Source organism: Mesocricetus auratus, unplaced genomic scaffold, assembly GCF_017639785.1.
Source record: "Mesocricetus auratus isolate SY011 unplaced genomic scaffold, BCM_Maur_2.0 Super-Scaffold_6730, whole genome shotgun sequence".
Taxonomy (NCBI): domain Eukaryota; kingdom Metazoa; phylum Chordata; class Mammalia; order Rodentia; family Cricetidae; genus Mesocricetus; species Mesocricetus auratus.
This window is the reverse complement of record NW_024429184.1, coordinates 79406524-79434415: the sequence shown is the minus strand read 5'-3', so window position 1 is coordinate 79434415 and position 27892 is coordinate 79406524. Positions and strand designations below refer to the sequence as shown.

The window sequence follows — 27892 nt, the reverse complement described above, 5'->3', positions numbered from 1 at the left end:
GACTTTTCTTCTACTGTCGGCCGTGGTTGCATTGTCAGTTCTTTGACAATGCTTTCCCAAGTGCTGGTTTCCTCAGTCCCCGTGGTCTGTCCATGTGTCAGTCAAGGATTCAGGCAGAGGCTGTAGTTTGAAGATTCCTCCCCTCTGACTGGCTCCTTTATTTACAGTTAAGCTGCAGTTTTCTGTGTGGGTTCCAGTTATCTTGAGTTACTGAGGCTGGGAACTGCCCTCAAGTACAATGTCTTGGAAATGCAACTCTCATCCAGTGTACCATTCCTCAACCCCAAGATGACACCTTTCAGTTTACATACTTGTGGTCTTTGTTTTTAAGTGCTTTATATTTGATTGGTTAAAGCTGTGATTTGAGAAAATTGACCTACTTGAAGCTCTTGAACTTTGCTGGAAGTGGAGTCTGCTCTGCGTTATAGTGTTCTTTGTCCATCTGCTTTTTAGCTGAGGGGGATTAGTGATGTAGTCTTTCCTCAGCCTTCTTGTGGTTCTTATTTATTGTATGTTATGCTTGGAGAATCTTGTCTGTATCATAAAGTCTATAAATTAGAGCTATGTATCTCTTGTGGTTTTTTGTATTTAGTAATGCTAAAGTTGTTTCTTTAATAACTACACACTCTAGTTGCCTTTACATGTTGTTACAAAGTGGATCTGTTTTAGAGTGTTCTCCTGGCTGGGTGTGGTGATGTATAGCTATAACCCCCAGCCCTTGGGAGGCTGAAGCAAGGTTGTGTGTTTCAAGCCAGCCTGAGCTTACATAAAAAATAAACATGCACTCAGGAGGAGGATCTCTGTGAGTTCGAGGCCAGCCTGGTCTACAGAGTGAGTTCCAAGACAGCCTCCAAAACAATACAGAGAAACACTGTCTCAGAAAACCAAACCAAAACAAACCAAGCAAACATTTTACTAGCTAGTATTAAGCTTTCCAGTTTGAGGGATTAGAGCAGGTGAGAGACACAAATTGTGTGTTGGCGGTTGGTGTGATGGTAGTTAGAGGCTGAGGCAGACTAAGGTCTGGTTGTTCATGTTCTTACCCGTTGCTCTTTATTCTTCGGCTTATTTCAGGCCCAGTAGAATACAGCTGAAGTGCTTTGTGCCCTAGGTTCTGTTTCTTGTCTTGTTCTCAGAGGAACCTGAATGAGAGGTTCTTCCTAACACCATAACAGAATACCTCCAGTTACGCTGTTACTATCCCTGTATTGTTTTCAAAGAAACAATCAACAGTATACCATTCATTTCAGTTCAGGGTCACAAGAGGAAGGTCTAAAAATTATTCTCTTTTTTTTTTTTTTTTGGCTTTTTCTGCTTTTCATAGTATGGTGATGTTTGTATTGTTAAAAAGCGGGACTATATAAAATATCAGGGCAGGTCAGAAAATTTTCTAAGTATGCTCTTTATTTTTTTTTCCTTTGCCTTTCTGTCCCTCTGTTCCAGTCTCCCTCCCTCCCTCCCTCTTCTCACCAATTGTTCAATTCCAGTTACTGTGTACTCAAAATCAGGGGTGTCCTGCAACCGTCTAGCTGTTCCTTGGGTCATCCTGGACCAGTGATTCTCAACCTGTGGGTCATGACCCCTGGGGCAGGGGAGACCATAGTGGTCACCTCAGACCATTAGAAAACACAGATATTTACATAATATGATTCATAACAGCAAAATTGCAAGTATAAAGTTGCAACAAAAATAGTTGTATGGTGTGTGTGTGTGGGGTCAGTGCAATGAGGAACTGTATTGAGGGCTGCAGCATAGGGCGGTGTTGAGAATCACCCCTCAGACTGTCCCTAGCCTCAGAGCCTCTGCTTTCCTATTGCCCTCGTTGACCCAGTTACCTCATGGTCAGTGAGCAAACGTGAAACTGATCAGGTATTTCTTTTTGAAGGTTATTAGAAATGTTCCCTTTTTTTCTCTCAGGTTTTGCTGACTTTGGTAATATGCGTGAAGTGGAATTGAGTCTCAGAAATTATATTTGATTTAAAAAGTAACGGCTTCATAGCTGAGAGACAAGGCCATCAGAACTCCATTCTGAAAGTTCCTTTTAAATTCTTCCCTTTGCCCATAGGCCAGTAGTTACTTTGAGGTGGAAGTGGTAGTTCAGGAAAAACAGGGTGAATTATCTGGCATGCCTGTGTTCTGGAAAGATGTGAAAAGAAATTTTAAGATGTGTTATATTAGAATGATTTTAGTTTATCTACCGTGCCCTTTATAGATGATGGCAAGAAAGCAATTAGAGCTCTTAGTAACACTGAATCTCTTTAAGTAGTACAAACAGATGAACTAGAAGTCTTCACTGTGGGTATGTCTGGTTTGTTTATTTTACGTATTTATTTTTGAAACAGGATCTTGTAGACCAGGCTGGCCTAGGCAAGCATTGAACTTCTTGTTCCTCTTGCTGCTACTCTCCAAGTGGTTGGATTACAGATGTGTTCTATCACACCCAAATGATAAATGTTTGTTTTAAATGGAACTTTTTCTATATTAAAAGTACCAGTTGACAGCTATTTGTAATTGAAGTGGGTTTGTTGTTGCTGTTTTTTCAACTTGTTAATTGGGTTGATAGCATAGGATGAACTCTTTGAGTAGAAGAAGTTGGAAAGGACATTATAGGTATGATATCATTAGGCTAGCGAGCATTGGTGTTCACATATAAAAACATAATCATAACTTATCTGGAGTCACATGTTCCATTTTATTGCCTTCCTTCATATAGAAAATATAGTGGCCAGCAGTGACCTGTGATGGTGAAGCCATGCATATTTTCTGGGTGAAGGAAGTACTCTGTACATTCTCCATGCTTTGCATCATGGTACTTTGAATAACCATGCTTCCATGTTCACATCAACTTTTTGTTTTTTCAATTTATGCACAGCACTTGCTCTGAAATTTGGGGACTGAGTACACCAAATACGGTAGATCAGTGGGATACAACAGGCCTTTACAGCTTCTCTGAACAAACCAGGTGAATATTCTGCCCCTGTGGAACCCTAGAGACCTTGTGGGAGGGTGTGCTTTGGAAGACCTCAATGGGCTTGTGTAGTGTAACTTGCCTAGGATGTTAACTTACTGTAAATAAGGCATAGCATGTAAAATACCTGCTTGCCAGCATTAAAAATATATTAAATGTTTCAGCTGATGTTTTGATCAATGCAATTATAGTTTTGAACCTTCAGATGATTGTGTCCCATAAAGAATAAGACCTTTTTATATCTATATACTCATTGTAGTCCAAGATTAGACAATTTGTTATTGGCCTAATTTTAAGTAGATACATGACTAGTTTTTCCTAAATTTCTTGTTAATTTCATCTTTATACTAGTGTTTGAACTGCTCACATCACAATTAACTGTAGGCTAACTTATTTTTCTGTCATCTTTTTTTTAATCACTTCATTCTCATTTAAGCACATTGGTATTTGTCCATTCCATCTCACATTCATCACCATCTGCATTTCTGTGTGAGCTTCATAAATAAGCCTAAGAGACCAAAAGTCACACTTGAATAACGAGTTACATTAGTCCAAGTAAGTTACTGTCACATCATTGTTGATATTTATAACCATTTTCATACTACTTCCTTTTTTTGACAACCAGTTGCTTCAGAATTAATGCCTCTGAAAGTTTAGCTTATTGGAAATAGACATTGATGAAGTTTTCAAGTATAACCACATGACACTTTGTAGCTCACTTGCCCATGAGACTAGCCTTCCATTGGCACATGAGTTGTTACACGCACATCAATAGGAGACAGGTGCTAGTGCCACTGCTTGCTCGATCAGATCCAAGCCAGGGTGCACTATTATTCCTGGATATTACTAAAGCTAACTTTAGTGACCGTGGTTTCCTTCATTGTGCCCTTAGTGTATTAATTCACCCCTTTTGATGACACCTAGTCTCTCCTTTTAAAAATGCCCTCCTCTTTCCCCTTGCTTCCGAATAGGTCTCTTGATGGTCGTCTTCAGGTTTCGCATCGGAAAGGGTTGCCACATGTTATATATTGCCGGTTATGGCGCTGGCCGGACCTTCACAGTCATCATGAGCTCAAGGCAATTGAAAACTGCGAATATGCTTTTAATCTGAAAAAAGATGAAGTGTGTGTAAATCCTTACCACTACCAGAGAGTTGAGACACCAGGTAGGAAAACTGTAGGTTTTTGTTTTGTTTTTCTGGTTTTAAACTAAAAGGCTGACTGAAGACTAGTACTCCTTGTGTCTCAGGGAAATTTTAATGTAAAATTGTAATGAACTACCTTAAGTTTGGTAGGAGTTTTAAATGCTTTCTTGTTTTAAACTTTTATGGAAAAATTATTCTGAAAAAGGGACATGTCCATTTCTTGGCCGCTTACTCTTTTGGACAGCCGGGTATGTATCCAGGAAATCCCACAGACTTGCTGTCTGCTGAGAGTTGTCCATGTGTTTGTCTGTTACCTGCTTTCAACATTCCACTCATGACTGCTTTCACAGGTGCTTTAATGACAACATTTTTAGAGAGGTGACGGTACGACTTTGGATTTAATCACCAAAAAAAATTCTATTAGAAGTTTTTAAATCTGACTTCAGTGATGACTTTCCCCTCACCATTTCTAATGGAATTTTATAAATTTTGTTTTTGTTTTTGTTTTTTTGTTTTTCGAGACAGGGTTTCTCTGTGGTTTTGGAGGCTGTCCTGGAACTAGCTTTTTGTAGACCAGGCTGGTCTCGAACTCACAGAGATCCACCTGCCTCTGCCTCCCAAGTGCTGGGATTAAAGGCATGTGCTACCAACACCCGGCTGGAATTTTATAAGTTCTTATGGTAATATAGTATTGACAGGGTCACATTGTTCCCCAAAGTACAAAATAAACATTGGTTTGGAAACTTAATATGAATTCTGTAAATCAACTCCATGATCAGTTTTGTCAGTTTCTTAATGTAGTAATATCAGATAGGTGTGCCAAGACTTTGGAAAATGAAGCTACCCTCCCCTCTACCACACTTGCCACTAACGCAGATTTCTTTAACTCTTGCAGTTTTGCCTCCAGTATTAGTGCCTCGGCACACAGAAATCCTAACAGAACTGCCACCTCTGGATGACTATACCCACTCCATTCCAGAAAACACTAATTTCCCAGCAGGAATTGAGCCACAGAGTAATTACATCCCAGGTATTTTTGCCTTGAAAATCTCTTAAGACTTAGGTAAACAGCAATCTTGTAACAAATGCCAAGTGTTAGTAATGTAGTTTCAAATTTCAGAATGTTTTTGACTCTGAACAGAAAAGTCTGATTTGTTGGGTGATGATTTTCTGCAGTGTCTACGTCTAACACATTGAACAGTTTATTTGGATAAAAGATTTACTTTTTATTTTATTTTCTTTTGCAATGGCTTTAAACAAAGTACTGTGAGAAGTAGGAAAAAAATCCTCGTAAGCTTGTCTGAAGTAGAGAAGTGCAGAACATAAGCATAGTGTGTCCCTGGAACAAACATAACCACACATCTAAACAGTCATTTTTCCATGGGTAATTTGGTAATGCTTATGGTGGTTAAACACTTAGTACATATGATATTTAGTTTTGTAGATAAACTACACATTTGAAAAAGAGAAAATGCTCGATTATGTTTCTCCTGGGCCTTAGTTAATTCTGCTGAAAGAAATGAGAAATTTACTGTAAAAGCTGTGCGGAGTGTGTGAGGTATGTGTGCACATGTGTGAAAGGAGGGGACAACTTCATGGATGCCAGGGGTTGATCAGGTTGTCAGGGTTATGTGGCAGTCACTGTACCCACTGAGCCATTTCACTGGAGCTCAGATTCTTCTCTTGTCTCTTGTTTTATGCAGCCAGCCCAGTGATATTTCACAAAATCAGTACCAACTCCCATAGTTTTTTTCTGTTTTCTAGCAAAAACCAACTACTTATTTGTTGTTTATAGAAACTAATTGGGAATTATTTGTATTCTGAATTTTTAATGTCTCCCAGTCCCTGCCTGCCTGCTTCATCCATTCCCCTACCTTTATCTAATTTTTTTCCCATTCCAACTTTTATACAATAGAAATGTGGGGAATCAGACTTTTATTTAGTGTATTACATTATGAAAATAATATTTGTTCATTGAAGATAGTTTTTAAATCATTAAAAAACATGAGTTTTGTTTTAAAGCTCATTCAAGTATTGATTTATTTTAAAGACTAGATGTCCTATGCCACCTTGCCTATAGGCCCCAGGTGCTAGTATGTAGAAACATTGTGACATTAGTAAGGATGAGATGATAAGATCATAGTACAGCAGAGTAAGGTGAGGGAATATAAGGATCAAAAAATAAAACGTTCCTTTTTTGGGAGAATTGAGTGCCTTTTAGAAACTGGCTGAGAGTGGAGTGTGTGTGTGTGTGTGTGTGTGTGAGAGAGAGAGAGAGAGAGAGAGAGAGAGAGAGAGAGAGAGAGAGAGAGAGAGAGAGAGAGAGAGAGAGAGACGAAGTGAATCATGTAAGTTTTTTATGTGGCAGCTGTTGTTACTCCATAATGCTAACAAATTAAAGTGTAGTGTGTATCAAGGTCTTCTGAGACATGTACCAGAAAATTACTTGCAACGTTATTCAAAATTCTTACTCCTCTGATATTAAGAGGTTTGGGTTTTTTTCTTTATTCTTTTAATTATTTAGATGTTAGTGTTTTATAAAGTAGCAAATTAGAAGTGAAATACACCAGTTGTTTTTCTCTCCAGTTCCGTGACAGCAAAACCAATGAATTTACTTTTGTTCCATTTCAAAATAATTTCTAAAGAGTTTTTATTTTTATTATTTTAAATTATATATGTGTGTCAATGTGCATGTGAGTGTAGGTACCCACTGAATTCAGGTTCTTTGCAGGAGTAATACCTGCTCTTAACTGCCAAGCCATTGCTCCAGTCCCTCAAAATAACTTTTAACATTACTTAAATGTCGATAGCTTATCAATTTATAGATAAATAATAATGGAGGATGGTAAAGAAATTGAATGAGGTGCTAAAGAGATGACTCAGAGGTTAAGAGCACTGGTTGCTCCTCCAGAGGATCTGAGTTTAATTCCCAGCACCCGCATGGCGGCTCACAACCATCCATACTGAGATCTGGCCTGCAGGTATTCACGCAGAGCACTCATACACAAAATATAAATAAATAATTGAAAAAGAAGTGCATTGAGATAAAATGTCTTAGAGTTGGGCTTTTTCCATCTTAGACCTTTGAAACATTGATGCTCAGACCGGCTGAGCTCAGTTTTTTAAGTTTTCTTAGTTTTAATCTTTAAAATAGTTTATAATGTTAAGAATTACTATTTATTGTTTGAATCAATGAAGAAACTTTGTTTTTTAAATTTCAATATAAACATTTTGATATACTGACTTCTAAATGAGAATGGTGTGCAGTTTGTTTTAAGACAGGCAGAATCTTACTGTGTAGACCAGTTTGATCTTACTAGAGATCCTCCTGCCTTTGCCTCCCAAATTCTGGCATTAAATGCATCCTTCTCCTTAAATAAAGTCAGGATCTTTTTTATGTTGTGTGTCTGTATTATTTTGAGTTACTGTTAAAAACTGAAAATGATGCACTGTTACATCTTTTGAACTTTTCCCCTTAAAATCACAAATGATAAAATTGTATTCATGTTTTTATTCTTTGAAATTTACTCAGTTATACAGCTGCTTCCTGAACATAAACACTTAATTCAGAAAATGTGTTGGAAATATTTTCAGGTAGTACTGTATTTTTGTTTCTGCTTCAATTATTTAGAGCTGTTAAGCAATTAGAAATCTCAGGAAGGGTGGGGCAAGCTTTTTCAGGTAGGATTCAGGGTAGGTCAGTCCTACTTCACTCTACTGTAACCTGCCTGGTACAGTTGTGTAATCTGAAATCCCAGCTGTGTGTATGTCAGTCTTCTCCCAAGCATTCATCTATGTGTGGTGTCCACTAGTTTAAAAACAAAAACTGAGAATACCAATGTCTTTGAATCCTGCGGAGAGATATCTTTGGAGTTTGGTTTTTGGCTGTTCCAGAATATATACACATGAGCCAGATGGTAAATTATGTCTAAGAAAATATGCCAGGAAAGCTGGGTTTTGCTACAGGCCTGCTTTAGGGATTCGCCTGCAAGACATAGATTGATTAGAGCCTAAATTGCCAACCCAAATTTGCTTTTTTTAATGATGTATATGTATACACATACATATAACAGTATCCAACTTTGCTTTTTATACATTGTTTTGGTTTTCTCATTGCTTGTATTTGATAGCTGGGAGAGAAAGCTGAAATTAGATCAACTATACTTGTTCTAAACTTTTGTAGAAACGCCACCACCTGGTTATATCAGTGAAGATGGAGAAACAAGTGATCAACAGTTGAACCAAAGTATGGACACAGGTAAATGTGAATTTCTCAGTAATTAGTCATTAAATTGGCTTTCTTTGATATCAGAATACAACATTAGATTTAGCTAACCACAGACCAAGAATTTTTGAGAATAAAACTTGATTTTGGTGTCTAGTAAGATGGCTCAGTGGTTTAAGGTGTTTGTTGCTGTGACAACCAGAGTTTAATCCTCAGAACCCACGGAGTAGAAACAGAATCAACTCCTATAATGTGTCTTTTGATCACCATGCCTGCACCATGAATGGCACATGCCCACACAATAACTACCCATCACAGTGTGAAAAAAATACACTATACTGGCACTTAGAGAAGTTGAGAAATGTACTCAAAAGGTGAACCTCCCCGTCTTGACAGTGTTGAGCTGTCCAATGGGCAATGCTGTCATGAAATTGAACATGTGCCACTCTGCATAGTTGGTAGGTGTTTCTCTTACCAGAGTAAGTGGACACTTTGAAGTACTAGATTCTTTTTTTACCCCTAAGTATTCTATACTGCTAAGTTTTAGTATCCCATGAGTAAATACCTCTCATAAGAGACCATGGTCATCTTACTAACATATTTAAGAATAATTTGAGAGCAGGAGGACCAACTTTTCTTTGCTTCTTTAACTTACTAGTAAACTGTTTACACAGGATACCTTGTTTCTGATCTAAATTTGATGAATTTCTGATAATTAGCTATTATATCCCAAAACCTTAAGCTGTTTGTTAAATAATAAACTCTGTAGCTCAGGGGAGCCAAGTAGCGTACTCTTGAAAGTACTTTGATGTCATTGTTTAGTTTGGTTTATTCAACCTTTCTTACCTTAAGGATTAGTTAGTGTCCTAGTCATTATTCTGTTCCTGTGAAGAGACACCATGACCAAAGCATTTAACTGGGGGCTTGCTTACAGTTTTAGAGGTTTAGTCTGTAAGCATCATGGCTGCATGGAGGCAGGTGCTGGATCAGTAGCTGAGAGCAACATCCTGATCATGGGCAGGGTGAGGGGAGAGGGGGGAAGGAGGGGAGAATCAGTCCACTGACACACCTCCTCTAACAAAGCCACACCTCCTAATCCTAATCCTTTTAAATAGTGTCAATGGGACCAATTCTTACTCAAACCACCACAGTTAGTAATCCAATCTTGCGTGAAACTGCATGGCCCAGTCTGCCTTCTCACTCAGATCCTCTTGCCATAGCCTCCAAATGGTTTAATTACAGGCATGAGCCACCTTTTCTGGACTATCTAAATTATTTTTAAATGGATTGAGGTGGGATGGGGAGAGCATTATATCAAGTCTGCTGTTTGACTCCTTCCATATGTTAAATGCCCAGGAAAGATGCCTCTGCAGTAGCTAATATTTATGTCTGACTGTAAGAGTGGTAGATAGAAAGATACATGATAATCTAATAGCTATTGGAAATAGCATATTAATGCACATGATGTTTGGCTTTTCAAATACGTATCCTTGACACTCAGTATTCTTTAGTGAGCAGTATCTTTGCAGTGTGGTAGGTAGCCGTTGGCATTGAAAGTGGGCAGCATATAATGTTGAACATCATATATCACAAGTGAAATGGTATTTCACATTTCTAAATATCTGTATTAAAAACACAACTGTAACAACTAATAGTGAAGTTGTGGAAAAACTGGAGCACTCATATATTGCTGATAAGAATTAAAGTGTTATAACTATTTTAGGAAAGTTGGTTATTCTTCAGAAATTAAATACAAGATTACTACGTAGTCCCATCATTTTACTCCTAGATCTATACTTAAGAGACTTTAAACCAGGTTCACGTAAAACTTGCAAGAAAGTTTGTGTTGTAAACATTATACATTTCATTTCACAAATGGAAACAACCCAGATGTCCTACCACATTTTGAATGGCTGAACAACATGAGGTATGTTCCTACAATAGAAGTGTGACCTGAAACCTGAGAGAGAGAGAGAGAGGGGGAGAGGGAGAGGGAGAGGGAGAGAGAGAGGAGAGAGGAGAGAGAGAGACAGAGGGGGGGGGAGAGAGAGAGCGAGAGAGAGAGAGAGAGAGAGAGACAGAGAGAGAGAGAGAGAGAGAGAGAGAGACAGAGAGAGAGAGAGAGAGAGAGAGAGAGAGAGAGAGAGAGAGAGAGAGAGAGAGAGAGAGAGAGAGAGAGAGAGAGCATGGCTTTGCTGGCACCTGTGAGAGTAAATAATACTAAGCCATTCAATTTGTGGTACATTGTTATGTAAGTTATAGTTGGCTAATATAAAACTAATAAGGTTTTGAGAATGTATTGGTAACATTAATAACTTACATTTAATAGTTTGTACACTTTGTAGAACTTAATATATTCTCCTTTTAAATTTTTATTTTAAGCTTTGAGGCAGGACCACAGTCATAGGGCCATAATCACACAGGATGTCCTGAAACCCACCATCCTGCCTCAGCCTCCCAAGTTGCTGGAATTACAGGCATCATTCCAGGTCATGTTGCATTTTTTAAAGCATACACAAAACTTTGAGATGAAAGGATAAAGTTAAGTAACTAGAAAATAACCTACAATTTTTTTCTTACAAGCCAGTTCTATAGTTGGAGGCCACATAAAGGTGAAAGGAGATGCCCAGCTGCAAAGTTGTCCTCTGACTTCCCTACATGCACCATGGCATACATGTCATACACAATAATGTTTAAGTAAAATAACAATGGTTTGTATTGTTTATGTTTACAGAATGAATACATACATTATTTCCTACTAACGAGGCTGTTAATTCAGTATTTTATATATGTTCTTTATCTGATAGAAAAAGTTCTATTCGTTAATTTATTGATTGTGGTGATAGAAAATTTCAGGTTCTCATGCTTGTTAGGCAAGCCTATTATTGATATTGACTCTGTTCTCTCAGTCCACCTTCTGTATTCTGTGAGATGGAGTCTCCAAAGTGATTTTTCCAATTATAGTGTTAAATATACTAAATGAAAAATGGATCTGTTCAGGCCATATACTGTGCAGCCCCAAATGCCTGGCATTCTGAAAAGGTAGCCCTTCTGGAAACAGGCAAGAGTTTAGGGTTCTAGAGAAAGAAGAATTGTATAGGAAAAGCCATAGGGCAGTGAGGTTGATTTCTGTGATAGTACAAATGGAGGATGTGTATTATACATTTGTCCTAACCTACAGGTAATAAACACAAGAGTGGGTCTTTTTGTAAACTGTGGAGTTTTGATAACAATACATCTAAATATATTTGGCAATTGTAGCATATCTACCATTGGGGTATGGGATCATGGATAGAGTGACAGGTATATATGAGACTTTTTTTTTTGCACTAGATATTCAATTTTGCTATGACCCTAAAAATTCTCTAAAAAGAAAATTGAGGCAATTTTGTTTGTTTGTGTTTGTTTCTGTAATGAAGCATTAGTGTCATCTTCAAAGATATACTAAAGTAGATCCCAAAACCATGGAAAGTTTACAATTTTTTTTTTCTTTTCAAGACAGGGTTTCTCTGTATTGCTTTGGGGCCTCTCCTGGAACTCACTCTGTAGACAAATGCAGGACACTCTAGGAACTGGTCTAAATTTAAAAACGTAGAAGTCAAAGAAGGGAGAAAAGATAGTAATTAATAGAAAAACGTGGATAAAGATAAGAATGTACTTCTTTAAAAAATGATAGAATTGCCTTTTTAAGGCTGTTAGTTTGGCACATATCACCACAGTAATTGTGTAAAAATTATAAATTTGTATGTTCATGGTAGTGAGTCTTAACACTTACAAAAACACCCAATGCTTCCTCTTTGAGGAAACTCTCCTACAAACGTACATGAACTTGTAAGCAAAGGGTATACACAAGTATTTCTGTAGATGCTTTAGCTGCAGACAGCTACTTCCTGTCTTATAGCCAGACTCCTCAGTGGCATTTATAGCATGAATGATTCATTGATTAATTACCAGTTGTTTAGTGTTTTCTAAAAAGATTTTCCTATTTGGTTTATTTAAGTTTTAGCATTTATAATGCACCTTTCTTTTGTCACACTTGACACAGTTAACAAGCAGCCACGTATTTTATAGGTATGTAAATATTAAAAGACGATAGTGGTTGGACAGCCCCTCCATCTGCAGTTGTTTATATCTGCTTCAGGAAATACCATGCATTTCAGTTCATTGTTCTAAGCATATCTTGACCTTTTTCGTTTGTACCTGTTGTGATTTGCCAACACGTTTTTCAAAATGAAGAAAAAGCATGATTGTATAATATAATTGCTTTCTAAAAAATAGTGCTTGCCAGTTCTCAATCTCTGATGTGACTGTGTCTATGGTGGCTGCCTCTTTATCTGTGTCCCATGCTATGTCTGAGCTGTTTGTGGGAGTGAATGGTGTTGCACGCTGTTCTCCCTTGTCTCTGTCTGTGCTGTGGCATACATTTGCGGCAGGGAGCTGCCTGTGGTGGAACGTGCTCCTTTTGAAGCTTTGCCTGAATGTGTAGAGGCTGCTGCTCATGGGGTGGGTGCTGTTTGTGATTGTAGTGAGATTATTTAACATTTACAACAAACATAGTTAAATTCTGCTTCAATGGCTTTCCCCCCTCAGTTTACGTATTGTGCCTTGTATTTTCTGGATTAGATTTAGAATACTTACACAGAACAGGAAAAAATTGAATTTTTTCTAAGAAAATAAAATTTAGTATAGCCAATTTCAATAAAGAACTAAAATTAACTAGACAGAATAGAGAAATGTCTCAGATTTGTTAGCTGGAATTTTGCAAAATCTATTGAACTCCTAAAGAGTATGCTGTGAAAATACAACTAAAATTGTTACCGAGCATAGAAAATGGCATAAACCTAAATTGCCACAAGTTTAGTCACATGTCTCATGTGTTCACAAATTCTTATTAGTCTTACTCAAGATTGATACAGGAATTCTGAAGAAGTGATTTATTTTTCAGCTCCAACCAAGCCAGGTGTCCTGCCTAGTGGGAAAACCCTGCACACTAAGCAGACAAGTGTATACATTCTCAGAGCTATTTTATTAACCTTGACATAAGCCCCAAATGTTGCATTATTAGAATTAGTCACCAAACAAGTGACCAAATGTTCTGTAACCCTAACTGATACTATGAACTTCCTCAGATTGTTAAATGATCAGTACAAGAGGAGAGTGAGCAAAAGAGCAGATGTCACAAAACTGAATAAAAACGTAAATAAACTAAGAGATATGTAAATGGCAATGTCCATTTAAGACAGGTCCTCCTTAATCTGGCATGGTGGCACATGTCTTGAATCCCAGCATTCAGGAACCAGAAGCAGGTGGATTTCTGTGACTTCAAAACCAACCTGGTCTACATAGTGAGTTTCAGGACAGCCAGAGCTACATATTGAGACCATGTCTCAGAATAAAAAGACAAGGTCTCTTGTAGCCTATGGGTGCTAGTTGCCACCTTGCTCTGTAGCTGAAGCTGACTTAAATTCTTTATCTTCTGTTCTGTTTCCTAAGAGGTGAGATTATAACCATATACCACCACCTAGACTTAAAACTAACTTGTGCAAACCATATTTTCATCAATTGTCACTTATACCTTGGTGGTATTAATGGGAATGTGTGCTGGTACAACCTTTATGGATGATAATTTAGCCTAGGATCTATCAAAATTGCAAAGGCACCAACCCTTTGACCTGGGAACAATCAGAGGCATGAGATCAGTTGCAGTGTTGGTTCTTAAAGTAAATGATCATCTCTCATTAAGGTACCATGATGTAATGTTAGACTGCCAACTGATACAGATAGAGGAGCAATATAGAAATATCAGCACAAATAGTTTCTAATGACATGACTCATACAGATGTTTAGAACTGTTACTGTTTGTCATGAAAAGGGGGTGACACAAAGCAGAAGTTATTTGCTGATACAGTCATAGAATATTTCTGGAAAGATACACAACGAGCTGTCACTAGTGGGCTCCTCTGGGTGGGTGGTGTGGGTGACAAGAAGACAAGTCAGTTTATGCCGTGGGAAAGAAACAAGTTATTTAGTACTTAACCTTTTGTACCTCATGTGTTGCAGTCCCGAGTTAAACTAAAATAAGTCGTGTTTTTTTTTGTTTGTTTGTTTTTTTTTTTTTTTTTAATGAGACAAGGTTTCTCTGTATTGTTTTGGAGGCTTTCGGTCTGTCGGTCCAGCCTGGCCTCGAACTCACAGAGATCCGCCTGCCTCTGCGTCCCGAGTGCTGGGATTAAAGGCGTGCGCCACCACCACCGCCTGGCCAAGTCGTGTATTTTTAAATCTCGGGGTGTAGTTATCTGTATATTATTGTCGAAAAAGTCAGAACTTTATTATTGTTAACTTGCTGTAAGTTCTGTAGAAATGTCAGTGTCCTTTTCTTCCTCTGATTTAGGCTCCCCAGCTGAGCTGTCTCCTACTACTCTCTCGCCTGTCAATCACAGCTTGGGTAAGTTGATGTTACTTCTTGCTGTTTTAAGGAAAGTTCTCTTTGGAGATTACTTTTTGTGTGTATCAAAAAAATAGATTATTCAGATGGTTTATATCATTGACTTTAGGAGGAATTGATACAATGTGTTGGTACTGCTTTCTATTGGCAGGAGCTTATGAGACAGTCATTGACACTATGTTCTTTATGAAGTTGTAAGGTTTTGATGGGTGTGTATTTAGGACGTCCCTTAGAAATTGTCATGTCTTTTCCTCTTGTGCTCTTCCTTATGATACATCTAAGTCAAATTAACAGTAGTTAATTACATATGATGCTCTTTTGTCTAGCGGTGCCAAAACCTGTTTTCACTTGCACACTTGTTTTGTCACACTGCTTCTTACTTATATGAGGGTAGACAATGTCAGGGAGTGTTTTGGTCCTCTCACTGTAAGATCTTACAGTGTAGCTTTCTACTTAATCAGCTTTATAGTTTTACCTATCCAAAACTGCCTTTTTGGTGCATTTTAAAAATACACCTAAGTACAGTAGGCTGACCCATGTACTCTTGTCTTTTTGTTTTGGGTTTGAACAAGAACTGGATGAAAACGAATAAAACAAATAATCCAACGTAAATTATGAGATGGGGCAATTTTTAAAACCTGTGTACCTGGGGCTGGAGAGATGGCTCAGAGTTTAAGGGCATTGACTGCTCTTCCAGAGGTCCTGAGTTCAATTCCCAGCAATCACATGGTGGCTCACAACCATATGTAATAAGATCTGGTGCCCTCCTCTGGTGTGCAGGGATATATGCAGGCAGAACACTGTATACATAATAAATAGATATTTAAAAAGCAAAACAAACAAACCAAAACCTGTGTACCTGGTCAAATGTCTTTAAACCAATGTAGATAGATGTTCACAATGACTTCCTGAGCTACTGCCTGTCTGCTAGCATGGAGTATGTCAATGATGTTCACTTTATTTCATGTTGAGTTGTTCATACATTTCTTCCTTTACTTCAGATTTGCAGCCAGTTACTTACTCGGAACCTGCATTTTGGTGTTCAATAGCTTATTATGAACTAAACCAGAGGGTTGGAGAGACCTTCCATGCATCACAACCCTCGCTTACTGTAGATGGCTTTACAGATCCTTCAAACTCAGAGAGGTTCTGCTTAGGTTTGCTCTCCAATGTCAACAGAAATGCTACTGTAGAAATGACAAGAAGGCATATAGGTATGTTTTTTTTTCTTTGTGTGGAAAAAATATAACCTACTCATAATGTAGACAATATGTGGTATTAGATCAAAAGCTTATATGGGAAAGCCCAACTTCATCTCCATCTGTGAATCCCTTTAATAGGGCCTTGGTTATTCTTAATCTGCAAACTTTTGTCTTTGATTTTATTTGTATTTGGCACTCTTGATAGTGAGAAGTCCTGTGATAAATATGTGTTAAAGTGATTAGCTTGCTCAACTTCTTTTAGTTAGGAAAAAAAGCAGTGTTTAGTAGTGATCTCTTTTCATTTCCCCCTCCTCTCAGTGATTTTATATATAATTCAAAATACAATCTGGGGCTTCAGAATATAGGGGAGGATTTCTGAACAGCCCCACGGAGCATCTTGGCACTATGTGAGGTCAGCACTGCTTTCCCAGTGGTACTGAAATGCTGCCTGCTGCTTCTCCACAGCAGAAAGTGGGGCATCCCCAGGGCTCCATGGCCTAGGGTTGTGAAGAGGTAAAATGTAGACCAGATAGTAAACAAACTTGTCTAACTGAAATGTTCCCACTTGCTCCTGACTTAAGTTTGAAAATGGTTATTTCTCACAAACCTTGTTTGTACTAATAGAGTTGTTGTTGTTTTAAGTTTTTAAAACACTTTATTTCCGTTTTCAATCTAATGTGGTAAGTTTCCATGATTATAATCCACATTTACCCAGATTTTCTGGGAACCTTATTATTTTGTGTTTAACCAGTGAGGTCCAGGTACTGAGAATCCATCTGATGGCTTCTTCACCTTCAGCTTTCTTCTGCCTGTTGGGGATTAACCATTTCCTCCTGTGAAAAATGATGATGTTGATGTTGTTTCTGTAAAATGATAACCAATAGAAAGGTGTTATTGGCTTTACCTGCATTTTCAAATGTTGTTACATTGGGTCATCTTTCATCCAGGTAGCACTGCAGATAAAGGCTGTCAGCAGCCCCCTAACTTTACCTACAGAGTTTTTATTTTCTATGTTTTCGTATTTTAATTAGACCTTTGCATTTTAAAGAAAATTAGTGGTTTCCTCTGCCCTTACTCATGTCTCCCAACAAAATTTTTAGTTCACTACAATTTTAGATTTTTTTTTTACATTTTTTAAAACTTTGATTGTTTACCATGTGATTTGAATAGGGAATAGTCTGAAAAGTCTTACTTTTGTACTTAATTGCTGTTCTTCCCACCCACCCACCCCCAGTGTGCTAGGGGTTTAATGGAGGATTTGTTACACAGGCACACCACCCTCTGGGTATATCCTCCAGTTAGAACCTTATCCTTTCTTGATAGCTAAATGCATGGTTGATGTTGCACAGTTCCCAAGTCTTAGTGGCAGCTGCATTTTTCCTCTACATGCAGTTTGCTGGTTGTTGACTCGTTAGTCCCTCTGCTGCATAACAGCTGATCTGCTACCTCTCCAGTTCTGTCTGACCACTCCCTAACCGAATATGCACCACAAAGCAGACCTTCGCATAGCTGGATGGACAAGATATTTTTGAGTCTTTTCTTAATCTAGTGGGCTCTTATAAGGAAAATTTGTCCAGACACTATTGTTTTCAAGATTAAACTCAATGATAAGTGAATTTTTAAAGCAGCAGGTAATTTAGATGAAGCTGTTTTGCTAATGTGTACTTTATATTTGTTAAAATGTTTTTCATGAGCATTATTTTGAAAAAAATCAAATTATTGTCAAAAAATTGTTGAAAAATGCTGTGGTGTATTTTAGAGTTACAGTTCAGGAAAGCATGGCTATGAGAACAGGTCATGCAGCTGCCTTAGCATTTGCTTAGAGTTCCTTATAGATGATTCTCAGAAACACTGAAGAGGAGAGTGTTCTAAAACTAACGATGTGTGCTTTGTTTTAGGAAGGGGAGTGCGCTTGTATTACATAGGTGGGGAAGTTTTTGCCGAGTGCCTAAGTGATAGTGCAATCTTTGTACAGAGCCCCAACTGTAACCAGAGATATGGCTGGCATCCTGCAACAGTGTGTAAAATTCCACCAGGTATGCATTCACCCATGTAAATAAGCCTGTCATATCAACAGTGAAAATAGCCCTGTCATCAGCTTGCTTCATTAACTTTTCTAGTTGGTAATGATTTTAGGAATTAGGAGCTGATGCCCATGTTCCTTCTAAAACATAGGCTTCCTTTAAAATTATTTTCTAATAACGACACTTTTTATATGTTTTACTGTTTACCAATGCCAGGCTGCAACCTGAAGATCTTCAACAACCAAGAATTTGCTGCTCTTCTGGCTCAGTCTGTTAATCAGGGTTTTGAAGCTGTTTATCAACTAACTCGAATGTGCACCATAAGAATGAGTTTTGTGAAGGGGTGGGGAGCAGAATACAGGTATGAATCCCATGCTCAGTTTCTAATTTCTTTACTGTGGTTATTTGTACCTTTTGCATCTTCTGTAGTTCATTTGTATCTCTTTCCAACAGAGCTTTTTGTAAAATAGTAAAAGAAAGAGGATTAACAGTGTAGCTCAGTTGGTAGAATATTTTGTGTATCATACGTGAGGTGCTGGATTCAGTCTTTAGAAACATATAAACCCAGTGCTAGGAGATTTCTGGGAGTTCAAGGCCATGCTTGGCTATATGAGACCCTTAGTTATGAAAGTGGAGGCCTAAAGATAAGAAACTTGAAAATTTCTGTGCTGGTATTATAGAAGATATGATTAAATTGTGTGTAAACATGCATTTTAACATAATGTAGAATGTTAAGTACCATATTATAAAGGTATATTTGAAAGGTTAGTACATTTTATAAAGCAGGTGTCTTTACTTTGTTCTCAAAGCTTTCTGATTGGAATGGCATGTGATCTAGGTTCTAGAAGATGCATATAGAGATAGAAAAGTGCAGTGTGGGAAACTAATTCTATTAGCAGAGTAGCAGTTTGATTAGAAGTAGAATTAAAGTAAGACTGGACAGTTGAGTAAGTGACCCCTCTTACCTTTGGTCTCACTGTGAGTTATACATACATAGTGCCTCCTCCATGTTTCTGATTGTGTGTGTGTGTATCTTGTGTATATATGTGTCTGTGCTTGTGTGATTGCAAGTGCCTGTGGAATCCAGGAGTTAGCTGGATTTACAGATGCAAACTAGAGTGTTACTTGTGATTATGAGTTGCCAGATGTGTGTGCTGAGCACTGAACTCACTTCTCTAAAAAGCAGTGCACATTCTTTAGCTGCCTGGCCATCTCCAGCCCCTTGAATATCTAATCCTAATTGTTATTGGGCATGAATTGTTTAGAGATGGGGAGCTGATAATAACCCTTTATCATGACCTAAGAATGTCATGTTGAAGAAGCAAAAGTAAATGTATTGACTGACACTATGTAGCAGATAAAATAGAACTAAATCCAATGCCTAAGATTAGAGCAACAGGAGGATGTTGTGTGGTTCAGGGAATAGGCAATGGCCCTTTTGTTAAAGCACTTGAAGGTTTTGATTTTGCTCCTTAAACCAGAAGCCCAAGAGATGTTGCTGGGAAGGTTGTTGCTCATTATGTATCTAGAGAAAAGTCAGCTCTAAGTCTTCATTGTGTGTCAAGGATTAGCTTGGGTCAACAGACTTTAACTTTGAATTTTTTTGACTTAGACTTCATTTGATACATATAAAAGTAGGATGACCATATGTGTCAATTTCTTAGGGTAATCTTTCCTGGCTTATGTCTCTCCTACCAGTCTCATTAATAGTAGTACCTAAATTCTCTCATAGGTATCCCCTGAGTATACTAATTTAACTTCAAAAGAAAATGTTTTTGTAAATCTTTTGAAAGGATGAAATTCTAAGGTGATGGCTCAGTTGGTTAACGCACTTGCTATGAAAGCATAAGGACTTGAGACTAATCTCCAGCCCTCATAAGAGCCAGCATGGCTGTGTGTGTCTGTAACCTCAGCACGGGATGGGGTTGTGGGATGGGAGCAGATGGAGCCTAGGAACTTGCTGGTCAGCCATTCTAGCCAGCATAGGGGGCTTCAGGTTCAATGAGTGACCCTGACTCAAGAGAACATGATAAAGAACAGTCGAGGAAGGTACTCAACCCAAACTGTCCCTCCCCTTTCTGGCCTCTGCATGTACCTGTACACGTACATATGCATACAATCTCTGAAAAAGGGCAAAACTCCTTAGATCATTTCAGCTGTAAAGACCATTTTCAAACTCATAATTCTATATACAAAGTTAATAATTATTCTTAAGATAGATTTTATTATATTCAGCCATAATTTTCTAATTGTTTTTTATGTTCATTCAAACAGGAGGCAGACAGTAACAAGTACTCCTTGCTGGATTGAACTTCATCTGAATGGCCCTCTGCAGTGGTTGGACAAAGTATTAACTCAGATGGGATCCCCTTCAGTGCGATGCTCGAGCATGTCATAAAGTCCATCACCATTTGAGTCTATCAAAAGACTTCGTGTAACAACTCTTCTGTCATAGTATTTGTGTATGATGCTGTGGACTGTTTGCTATCCAAAAATTCCAGAGTGAAAACAGCACTTGAGGTCTCATCAGTTAAAGCACCTTGTGGAATCTGTTTCCTATATTTGAATATTAGATGGGAAAATTAGTGTCTAGAAATGCCCTCCCCAACGTGGGAAGAGAAGACTTAAAGACTTAGTGATGTCTTGTTGGGCATAAGACAGTGTCCCAAAGGTTATTAATTACAGTAGTAGTTGTGTATACAGGTAATGTATCAAGACCCAGTATTGCAGTACTCTGCTGTCTGTATCCATTCTTAGTTTGCATAACTGAGGTGTGTGTGCTGCTTCTTGGTCTAGGCAAGCCTTTATAAAGTTACAGAACCTAATCTGTTATTCCCACTTCACCGTTATTTTTGTGTCTTTTTTAATATATAATATATATATAAAGATTTTCAAATTATCATTTAGAAGCAGATTTTCCTTGTAGAAACTAATTTTTCTGCCTTTTACCAAAAATAAACCAACTTGGGGGAAGAAAAGTGGATTAACTTGGAAATCCTTGACCTTAATGTTTCCAGTGGGTCTTAGTAGTCATTCTTTCTTTGTGTGTTTATTTCCTGCTGGATTGCATTTGAAGGAAACCTTACTGGAAACTTCTGGGCTCTTCATCCCATTTCTTTTCTGATATAAAACAGTACAGCATGATGTCATTGTTGCAAATAGCTGCATTGATGACTGCTGGGGTAGTTAATGCTGAGTCCAGTGAGGGTTTGCGGGGAGTAAATCTTGTCTTAGAACCAGACCTCTGCACATGATGATGGACTTTGTGTAACCTGTTGGTCTATTGATTAACTTCGGTCTCAAAACATGAACAGGTGGCAGTATAATTATTTTCAGGGCTATTCTGGAATCGTCTCAGTATGTGTTTCCTTCTTCCAAAGCCAGTTTCATAATAAAGGATCTTTCTGTAAAGGCAGCTGACCTTCTGCCTCGTTGCACTTAACTACCAGGTTGTATTACAAAATGTACCTTTGGCAAATGTACTTGCTTCTGCAAATACATAGAGTGACGCTGGGGTATGGTCAGCAGATAGGGGCCATCTGTTTTTAAAGTGTATTGTGTGTAATTTATAAGTAGAATGTTGTATTACCTAATTTCAGGATTTTAAAGATTGGGAGCTAAGTCATTTATCAATATTTTTAGCCTGTAGTTACCTGCAGTCTGAGCTGTTCTTGACTAACCCTGGGTGTGTAGGGGTCACTGACCTTTCTTCTCTGCAGTAAGGGGATACCAGCTGCTCTGTTGGTCCTCCGTTCTGCAGCATACAACAGTCATGTCAATCTTGACTCCCTTGTTTGCAGCTCCATACAAATGGAAAATACTTCCTGATCTCCTTTTTGTAAATTTGAATATTTTTGCAGACAAATACCTTTGGTACTTTTTGAAACCATACTCACATGTATGTACAGGTATCATTTTAGATGCTTTTCAACATTTGATTGTTTTCTATTTGATATTTCCCATTTTCCTATATTTGTGTGCGTATATATGTGTTCATGTAAATTTGTTATAGTACTTTTTTATTCAAATATTTATTGTTCACCTGTTAATGTGCCATGAACTTTCTTAACCTTTGGGTGAAGGTGAACAAGATAACTCTAGTTCTTGCCTTTGTTGACATAGCTGTTGATTTAACCCATGCTCAAGTGTCTTTAGGAGGTAAACAGGGTACTTACTGTCTAGAGAATGGCAGATAGGATGCTTCTGGTAGGACATGGGAAAGGCATCTGGGAAAGCGATGCTTGAGCTAACACCTAACCTAGAAGGAGTGAGCTGTGTGAAGAGCTGAAGGAGATCAGCAGCACTGCTGGGACATCATCAAACCCAAAGACACAGACAGGCTCACAGAGACTCGTGTTAGGCACTGTATTTATGCACGTATTTGCGCCACCCAAACGTAAATTTGAGAATGGCTCTTCAGTTTATAATTTGTTGAAGGTGGTACTGCTTTGTGATAGGCTGCTTGTCGTCTCACTGTAGTCTAGTTCTCAGATCTTTGTTGTGGACATTTCTTAATTACATCAGGTCAGTGCCTCCTTAACTTTCCTTATGTAAAGATTAACCAGTATGGAGAGCTGCTGTTTGCTTCTGGACTTGTTGCTGCACACTGATGATCTGTCACTCCTTCTACTTCCCCTTTCATGATAGGACAATGTCCTGGGCATCATTGCTGCTGAGCCTGCTGGAGATAATCATTGTAAACTGCCTGCCCCTCATTGGAAGTTTTCAAACTGAAAAATTTGTGCTGTTAGGGGATAGTTCTGGATGCAGAGGGCACCTTTGAAAGCAGTGGAGGGTTAGTAAACATGCTAAATAGAGTGATGCCAACAGTAGGACGCATCTCAATGATTTCGATTCAGGTGTAGGTTTTCTGTACACTATGAAATGCGATTTTTCCCTTGAGATACACATGTATCATGGAGCATAGATTGCCACAGTCATAGTATAAGTGCTCATGTGAAGTGTTCAGTGGTCATGTTTGCTTTCCAGTGAAATGCTGTGGGCTTACATTATACTTTGTCTACCTTGGCTTAGTTTTTGTTGATTTTTTTTCCCCCACTTTGGTAGGGCTGGTTTTTGTTCCACTTGTTTTAAGTGATTTGCATTATTTAACATCTTTGCTCAACAGTAATTTGAAAGCCTTTTAACCAGATGATGAAATTCAACTGGACCTGTCCAGTCTTGGGAATACCACTGAATTGGGCTCTGATTTAAAGACGCTTTCCTGCTTGAGTCTGAGCCACACTGGTTAACACTGCATGAGGTATACATTGAGTAGTTTCTGATGCCCGTTGTTTACCCAGCCACTGTGATTCTGCGGCAGTGCCCTGGCCCTCGAGCTGGGCTTAGTCCTGTGGGAATTACTGTTGCTTTCAGGGCCTGTCACTTTGCCAAAAGGAATCTGCATGTGTTTTCTTGAGTGCTAAATCTTCTAATTCTGGACTTTTATCTGTGTTCTATATGTATTTGCAGATTGTTTAATATCTAGGGTGGGTTTTTTTTAGCCTTAATATACAACTTAGTGTGGTAGTATAGTTCATTCTTTTAAGCTGTTGTATCTCCCCCTTCATTTCTTGAACTTCACATTTGCTGTGCCTTTGTTGTCAGTCCATGCAGACTAAGACTCCAAACGAAAGCAATTAGTAGGCTTTTGTAGTCAAAATCAAAGAAAGCAGATGTCCATTTGGTTTCTCTACCTCTTCCAAGAGCTGCCCACATGTATCTTTAAGATAGTTTTTTCAAAGATTGTTAAGTACTTGGAACAGCTGGGGGTCTATTATAAAGTTCCACAAGACAGTAGAAGCTGATCCTTCCCGTTTGCCGGTTTATTCCCTCTATACAACTTTCTCAAGTGTGTCTTCACAGGGCAGCCAAGGTAATTCCTCTTACTGTGACTTACGGCTTGGGTGGCCTGCTACATCCAGCTCCTCACTGGTGTGCGCACTTTGCTCCACCCAAGCTTCCGTGCTCTTTGCCCTCCTGTCAGCTGTAGGTTTTGTGTACATCAGCGTTTCTCCCTTTAGTACCGTGCACTGCTTTGCAGGCAAGCTAGTATTCTTTGGTTTACTGTTTTAATCTTACAAGTGGCTCTGGGGTTTTGCACAGTTAAATGCCCCTGTGACTAACAAGCAGCAAATTTCCAGATATTTATTTTAATTTAGATGGCAACAGCACCTCCATTCCTGTTTGGGGCCATTCTCAAGTGTCATACTTAGTTTAATTGGTGGTGATGGTGTGTGATCTTCAGAGAGACAGATCCTTGCTGTTGATCCCTTTTCTTTTTTAGGTTTCCTTGATTGTTTTATTTGTTCAGGCTACCTTTTATCCAAGGAGTTTGAGGGACAGATTATTTCTTGTAGTGTAATTTATGCGTTCAATAATTGCAGCCAGAAAATAGTGAGTTATCTCATGAATTCTTCTGTGGTAAGACCTGGTTTCATGTTTGTGTAACTTCTTGAATAGAGACATTTATCTTGGACAGTATAGCTAGCTTATATATATAAGAGCTGTCTCAAACCTTTTAGTTTTAGTATACACACATATACCTTCAGAAAAACTTAACAGTGGGGTTGTCTTAACAGTGATGAATGATTACACTGTTTAAATCTCAGATCTCAGTAAAAACATTCCTCATTTGCTTGTAGACATTTTTATGTCATCCAGTCAGTGTATTTAAGCTGAAGTCTACCACAGTCCTAATTTGCTGATGTTTAGGCACTGTGGTAAAAATCATGGGAAATTCATTACCACCATAAAGCTTTTCTAATCCTCTTCCCTAACTTGTACACTCAGTGCTAAGGGTTAACTTTTGAATAGCAGATTGTTCTTAATTTGCTTCTGCCCATGAGATTGCTGCTTTAGAGACTGGGAAGTACCACCACAAGGTCAAGCTCCCTAAACCTAACACTCGCCTAAATGAAGGTGGCTCAGGCCTGACTGTCTCAGCTGTGGTCAGTAGAAACAATTTTCTAAGCTTCTTGGGGCCTCTGTACACTAACAGCTCGGTGTTTCTTGGCTCCTCTCCTCCCCTCCCCTCCCCTCCCCTCCTTTCCTTGTCTTCTTTCTTTCTTTTTTTTTTTTTAAAGGTATTCTGCCTTCTCAAAAAACAAAAACTTCAAAAATTTCTGGTTCACTATTTTTGGGTGGAGGACAAGAATTTGCTCCCATTTCTGACTTAACATAATCATTGAACAATCAAATCCACAACATAATGATTTAAGGACAAATGTAAAGCTTTAGAGTTAGGAAAGCACACTGATTATTCCACTTCCTAACCAGCTGTTATCCTGTAGAGGTAGTTTACAGAGTTTGGTTAAATCAGAATAATTATATGTAACAGTTAGGTAACATGGATGAATTCTTAATTAAAAAGTAACCAATTTCAGGAAGACACTAGATTCAACCTCTGGCCAGTGAATTTGCCAGCATCATACATATCCAGCCTATTTCTTGCAAAATACAGAACTCAGATTGGGCACACATTTGACCAGCTTTACTTCAGACTCCATTTATGCTTCTCTTGACCCAATGTTCTAAGGCATAAATATTTGATTCTTTTTTTAATTGGCGGCGGTGATCTGTAAAACTCAACACTTTGCAGTGGGCTAAACCAAGAGAAACCACCGTGACTGGGGTGCAGCTTTGCAGGAAGCCAAATCAGAAAGCAGCAGAGAGTGCTATTGTTCACTCTCTGCCCCAAGGTGGACTGACCTTCCTGAGAGCACAGTACACAACAGTGTGACTCTAGATCTTTGCCGGTACCTTCAGTTGGCTGTCTTCAAATATGAAACAAGAATATGGGAATAACTGGCAATAATATGGAAGGTTTTCACATTTTAAAGGGATATAAAAGATGCAAGAAACTGGAATATTCATTTAGCTCAGAAAATCTCAATATATGGTAAGATACTATGTAACTGGACAGAGCTGGAAACTCTTGGAAAGTCTTGTGGTAAAGTCTAGTGCACTACCACTAAATGTTAACAAACATTAAGGTATTTCTGGGCTTCTAGCTGTTTAACCAGTTTGGAGGAAGTAGCCTTTAGTAAGAGAACTAAAAGCCTGATGTCCTTAAGAAGCCTATGTACTTGGAAATGCTTTTCTCTAGGCATGCTGAGGACAGGACCAGCCCTACCATGCCTGGGACAAATGTCCCAGATGTGCAATGCTCAATGCTAGTTCCAGGGGTCCTGGGAAGAGTTGTCCACTTGAGGTGTCCTCAGGATTTATTCTCACATCAATGTCATTATAGTTGATACTGCATTGGGTTGCCTTAACGGCTGTCAACATTTCCATTGTTTCCAGGATTGACCTGTCTGCCCTCTAATCACTTATCACTATGAATTCAACTGCAACCTAAGATTTATAATAAATAGCAAAAGTAGCAAACAGAGTTGATTGGAAAAGAGAAATTGAAAAGAGGCAGCTAGATAGCTATGCATCTGTTTAGGTAGGTGTGAATATATTTTGTGTCCTTATGAGGTGAAGTTTAAATTTTTTGTGACATGGAAACAGTGTGATTATAGATTTCCTCTCATGGAATGTTGGTGAATGTTGTCTTAAAATTCCTAAATGTGTTAGCCAAAAGCAGGTAAAGGAATCAGTGTGCTGATAGAGTTGGAACCATTTGCTCTTAAGTATTACGTCCTCCTGCTCTCAAGGTGCTTACAGCTAGTTGTGTGAGAGCCAGAGGATTTTGTCGTGTGGTATGGCAGCCTGGAACCCTGTTGCTGTTTTCCTCTGGTAGTCCTCAGTGGCTGATCTCTGCGCGCTGTGATGGAGACGTTAAGTGTGTTTGTTATTTATAAGCCTTCTCTTAACAATTATCAGACAATGACGTGGGCTTTTGTTTTGTTTTTGAGTACTGAGCTGAGGCTTTATGTCAGGTAGTTTCAAGTTAAACTTGTGAAATACTTATTTCCTGTCCACACCAAATACTTAGTCTATTTAATGTATTAAATAGTTCTGCTTACAATGTTGCCTAAATGTTCTGTGATTTCTGGTCAATTTTTATACATACAGATCTGTGTGCATCTCTGTGTGCATTCACTTTCTACCTTTGCTCTCTACCTGTGTTAACAGTACTGTTGCCATTGGAAAGCGGTCAGTTTTCCTAGCATTAAAAAGAAACATGTGAGTTACTTTCCATGTCATTATGGGATCAGGTTTGTGTTGATTTTGGTATAAGGTGGTCTTTTTTTCTGAAGTGGTTACATTTTGGGGTTTACTGCCAATTATGTGAATACAAAAATGTGGATTTTGCATAGAAGGTATGATCTTTGGGTATGTGTTGATGTGCACACAAAAATACTTTGCTTATCCCTTTCTCACACAGGTTGGCCCTGCCTACCCAAAACACACTGAATGGTACTAGTTACACATTTTAATTTCAGTTTGCCTGTGGCAAATTAGTGATGATAGGTAACATTTATGTTCTAAACAAAAATGGTGAAATTCAAGTTTACCCTGAAAATACACTTAACAGAAAAAAACCCAAAACAGAACTCGGGGTGTATATGTGTTTTCTAAGGCCTCCCTCCTTGAAAAGTACTACGGGGCCTGATCTTGCAGTTACATTATGATCATCATGAAGTAGCTGAGAAGCATCCTGGTTGAGCCATACTTCCTGTGGCTCAGTCTGTGTTTTCCTCACTTGTGGGCATTCATTTTACAAGTCATTTTAACCATGCTTCAGAATCAAGAAAAAGAGAACTTTAAAAGCTGAGGTGCATTTGAGCTGCCCAAGTGTTAATTTAGTTTAACCCTTATTTGGAGAAAATCTGAAACTGGTTTACTATTAAAATTGCTGTAGAATCTAACTAAAAACAGTATAAAAGGTACTTGCTAACATCGTGTGCAGCATCTCTTGAGGTAACATGACTGGA

The 27892-nt window shown here is 38.4% G+C and overlaps 1 protein-coding gene across 3 annotated transcripts in view; it reads left to right on the top strand.

Annotated features, from left to right (window-relative positions):
* The window catches only part of Smad2 (SMAD family member 2), a 64848-nt gene extending 37700 nt beyond the window's left edge, over window positions 1-27148 (top strand). For 2 of the 3 annotated variants that reach the window (XM_040741581.1, XM_040741583.1), the window contains exons 3-11: window positions 2873-2962; window positions 3940-4133; window positions 5008-5142; window positions 8296-8370; window positions 14729-14782; window positions 15784-15996; window positions 17883-18020; window positions 18225-18369; window positions 20283-27148. In XM_040741581.1, the coding sequence (XP_040597515.1) occupies window positions 2873-2962; window positions 3940-4133; window positions 5008-5142; window positions 8296-8370; window positions 14729-14782; window positions 15784-15996; window positions 17883-18020; window positions 18225-18369; window positions 20283-20406 (1168 nt within the window). In that variant the 3' untranslated portion in view covers window positions 20407-27148. The remainder of the gene's footprint in view (window positions 1-2872; window positions 2963-3939; window positions 4134-5007; window positions 5143-8295; window positions 8371-14728; window positions 14783-15783; window positions 15997-17882; window positions 18021-18224; window positions 18370-20282) is intronic. The other variant, XM_040741582.1, reaches the window with a different exon arrangement.
* The last annotated feature ends 744 nt before the right edge of the window (window positions 27149-27892 follow it).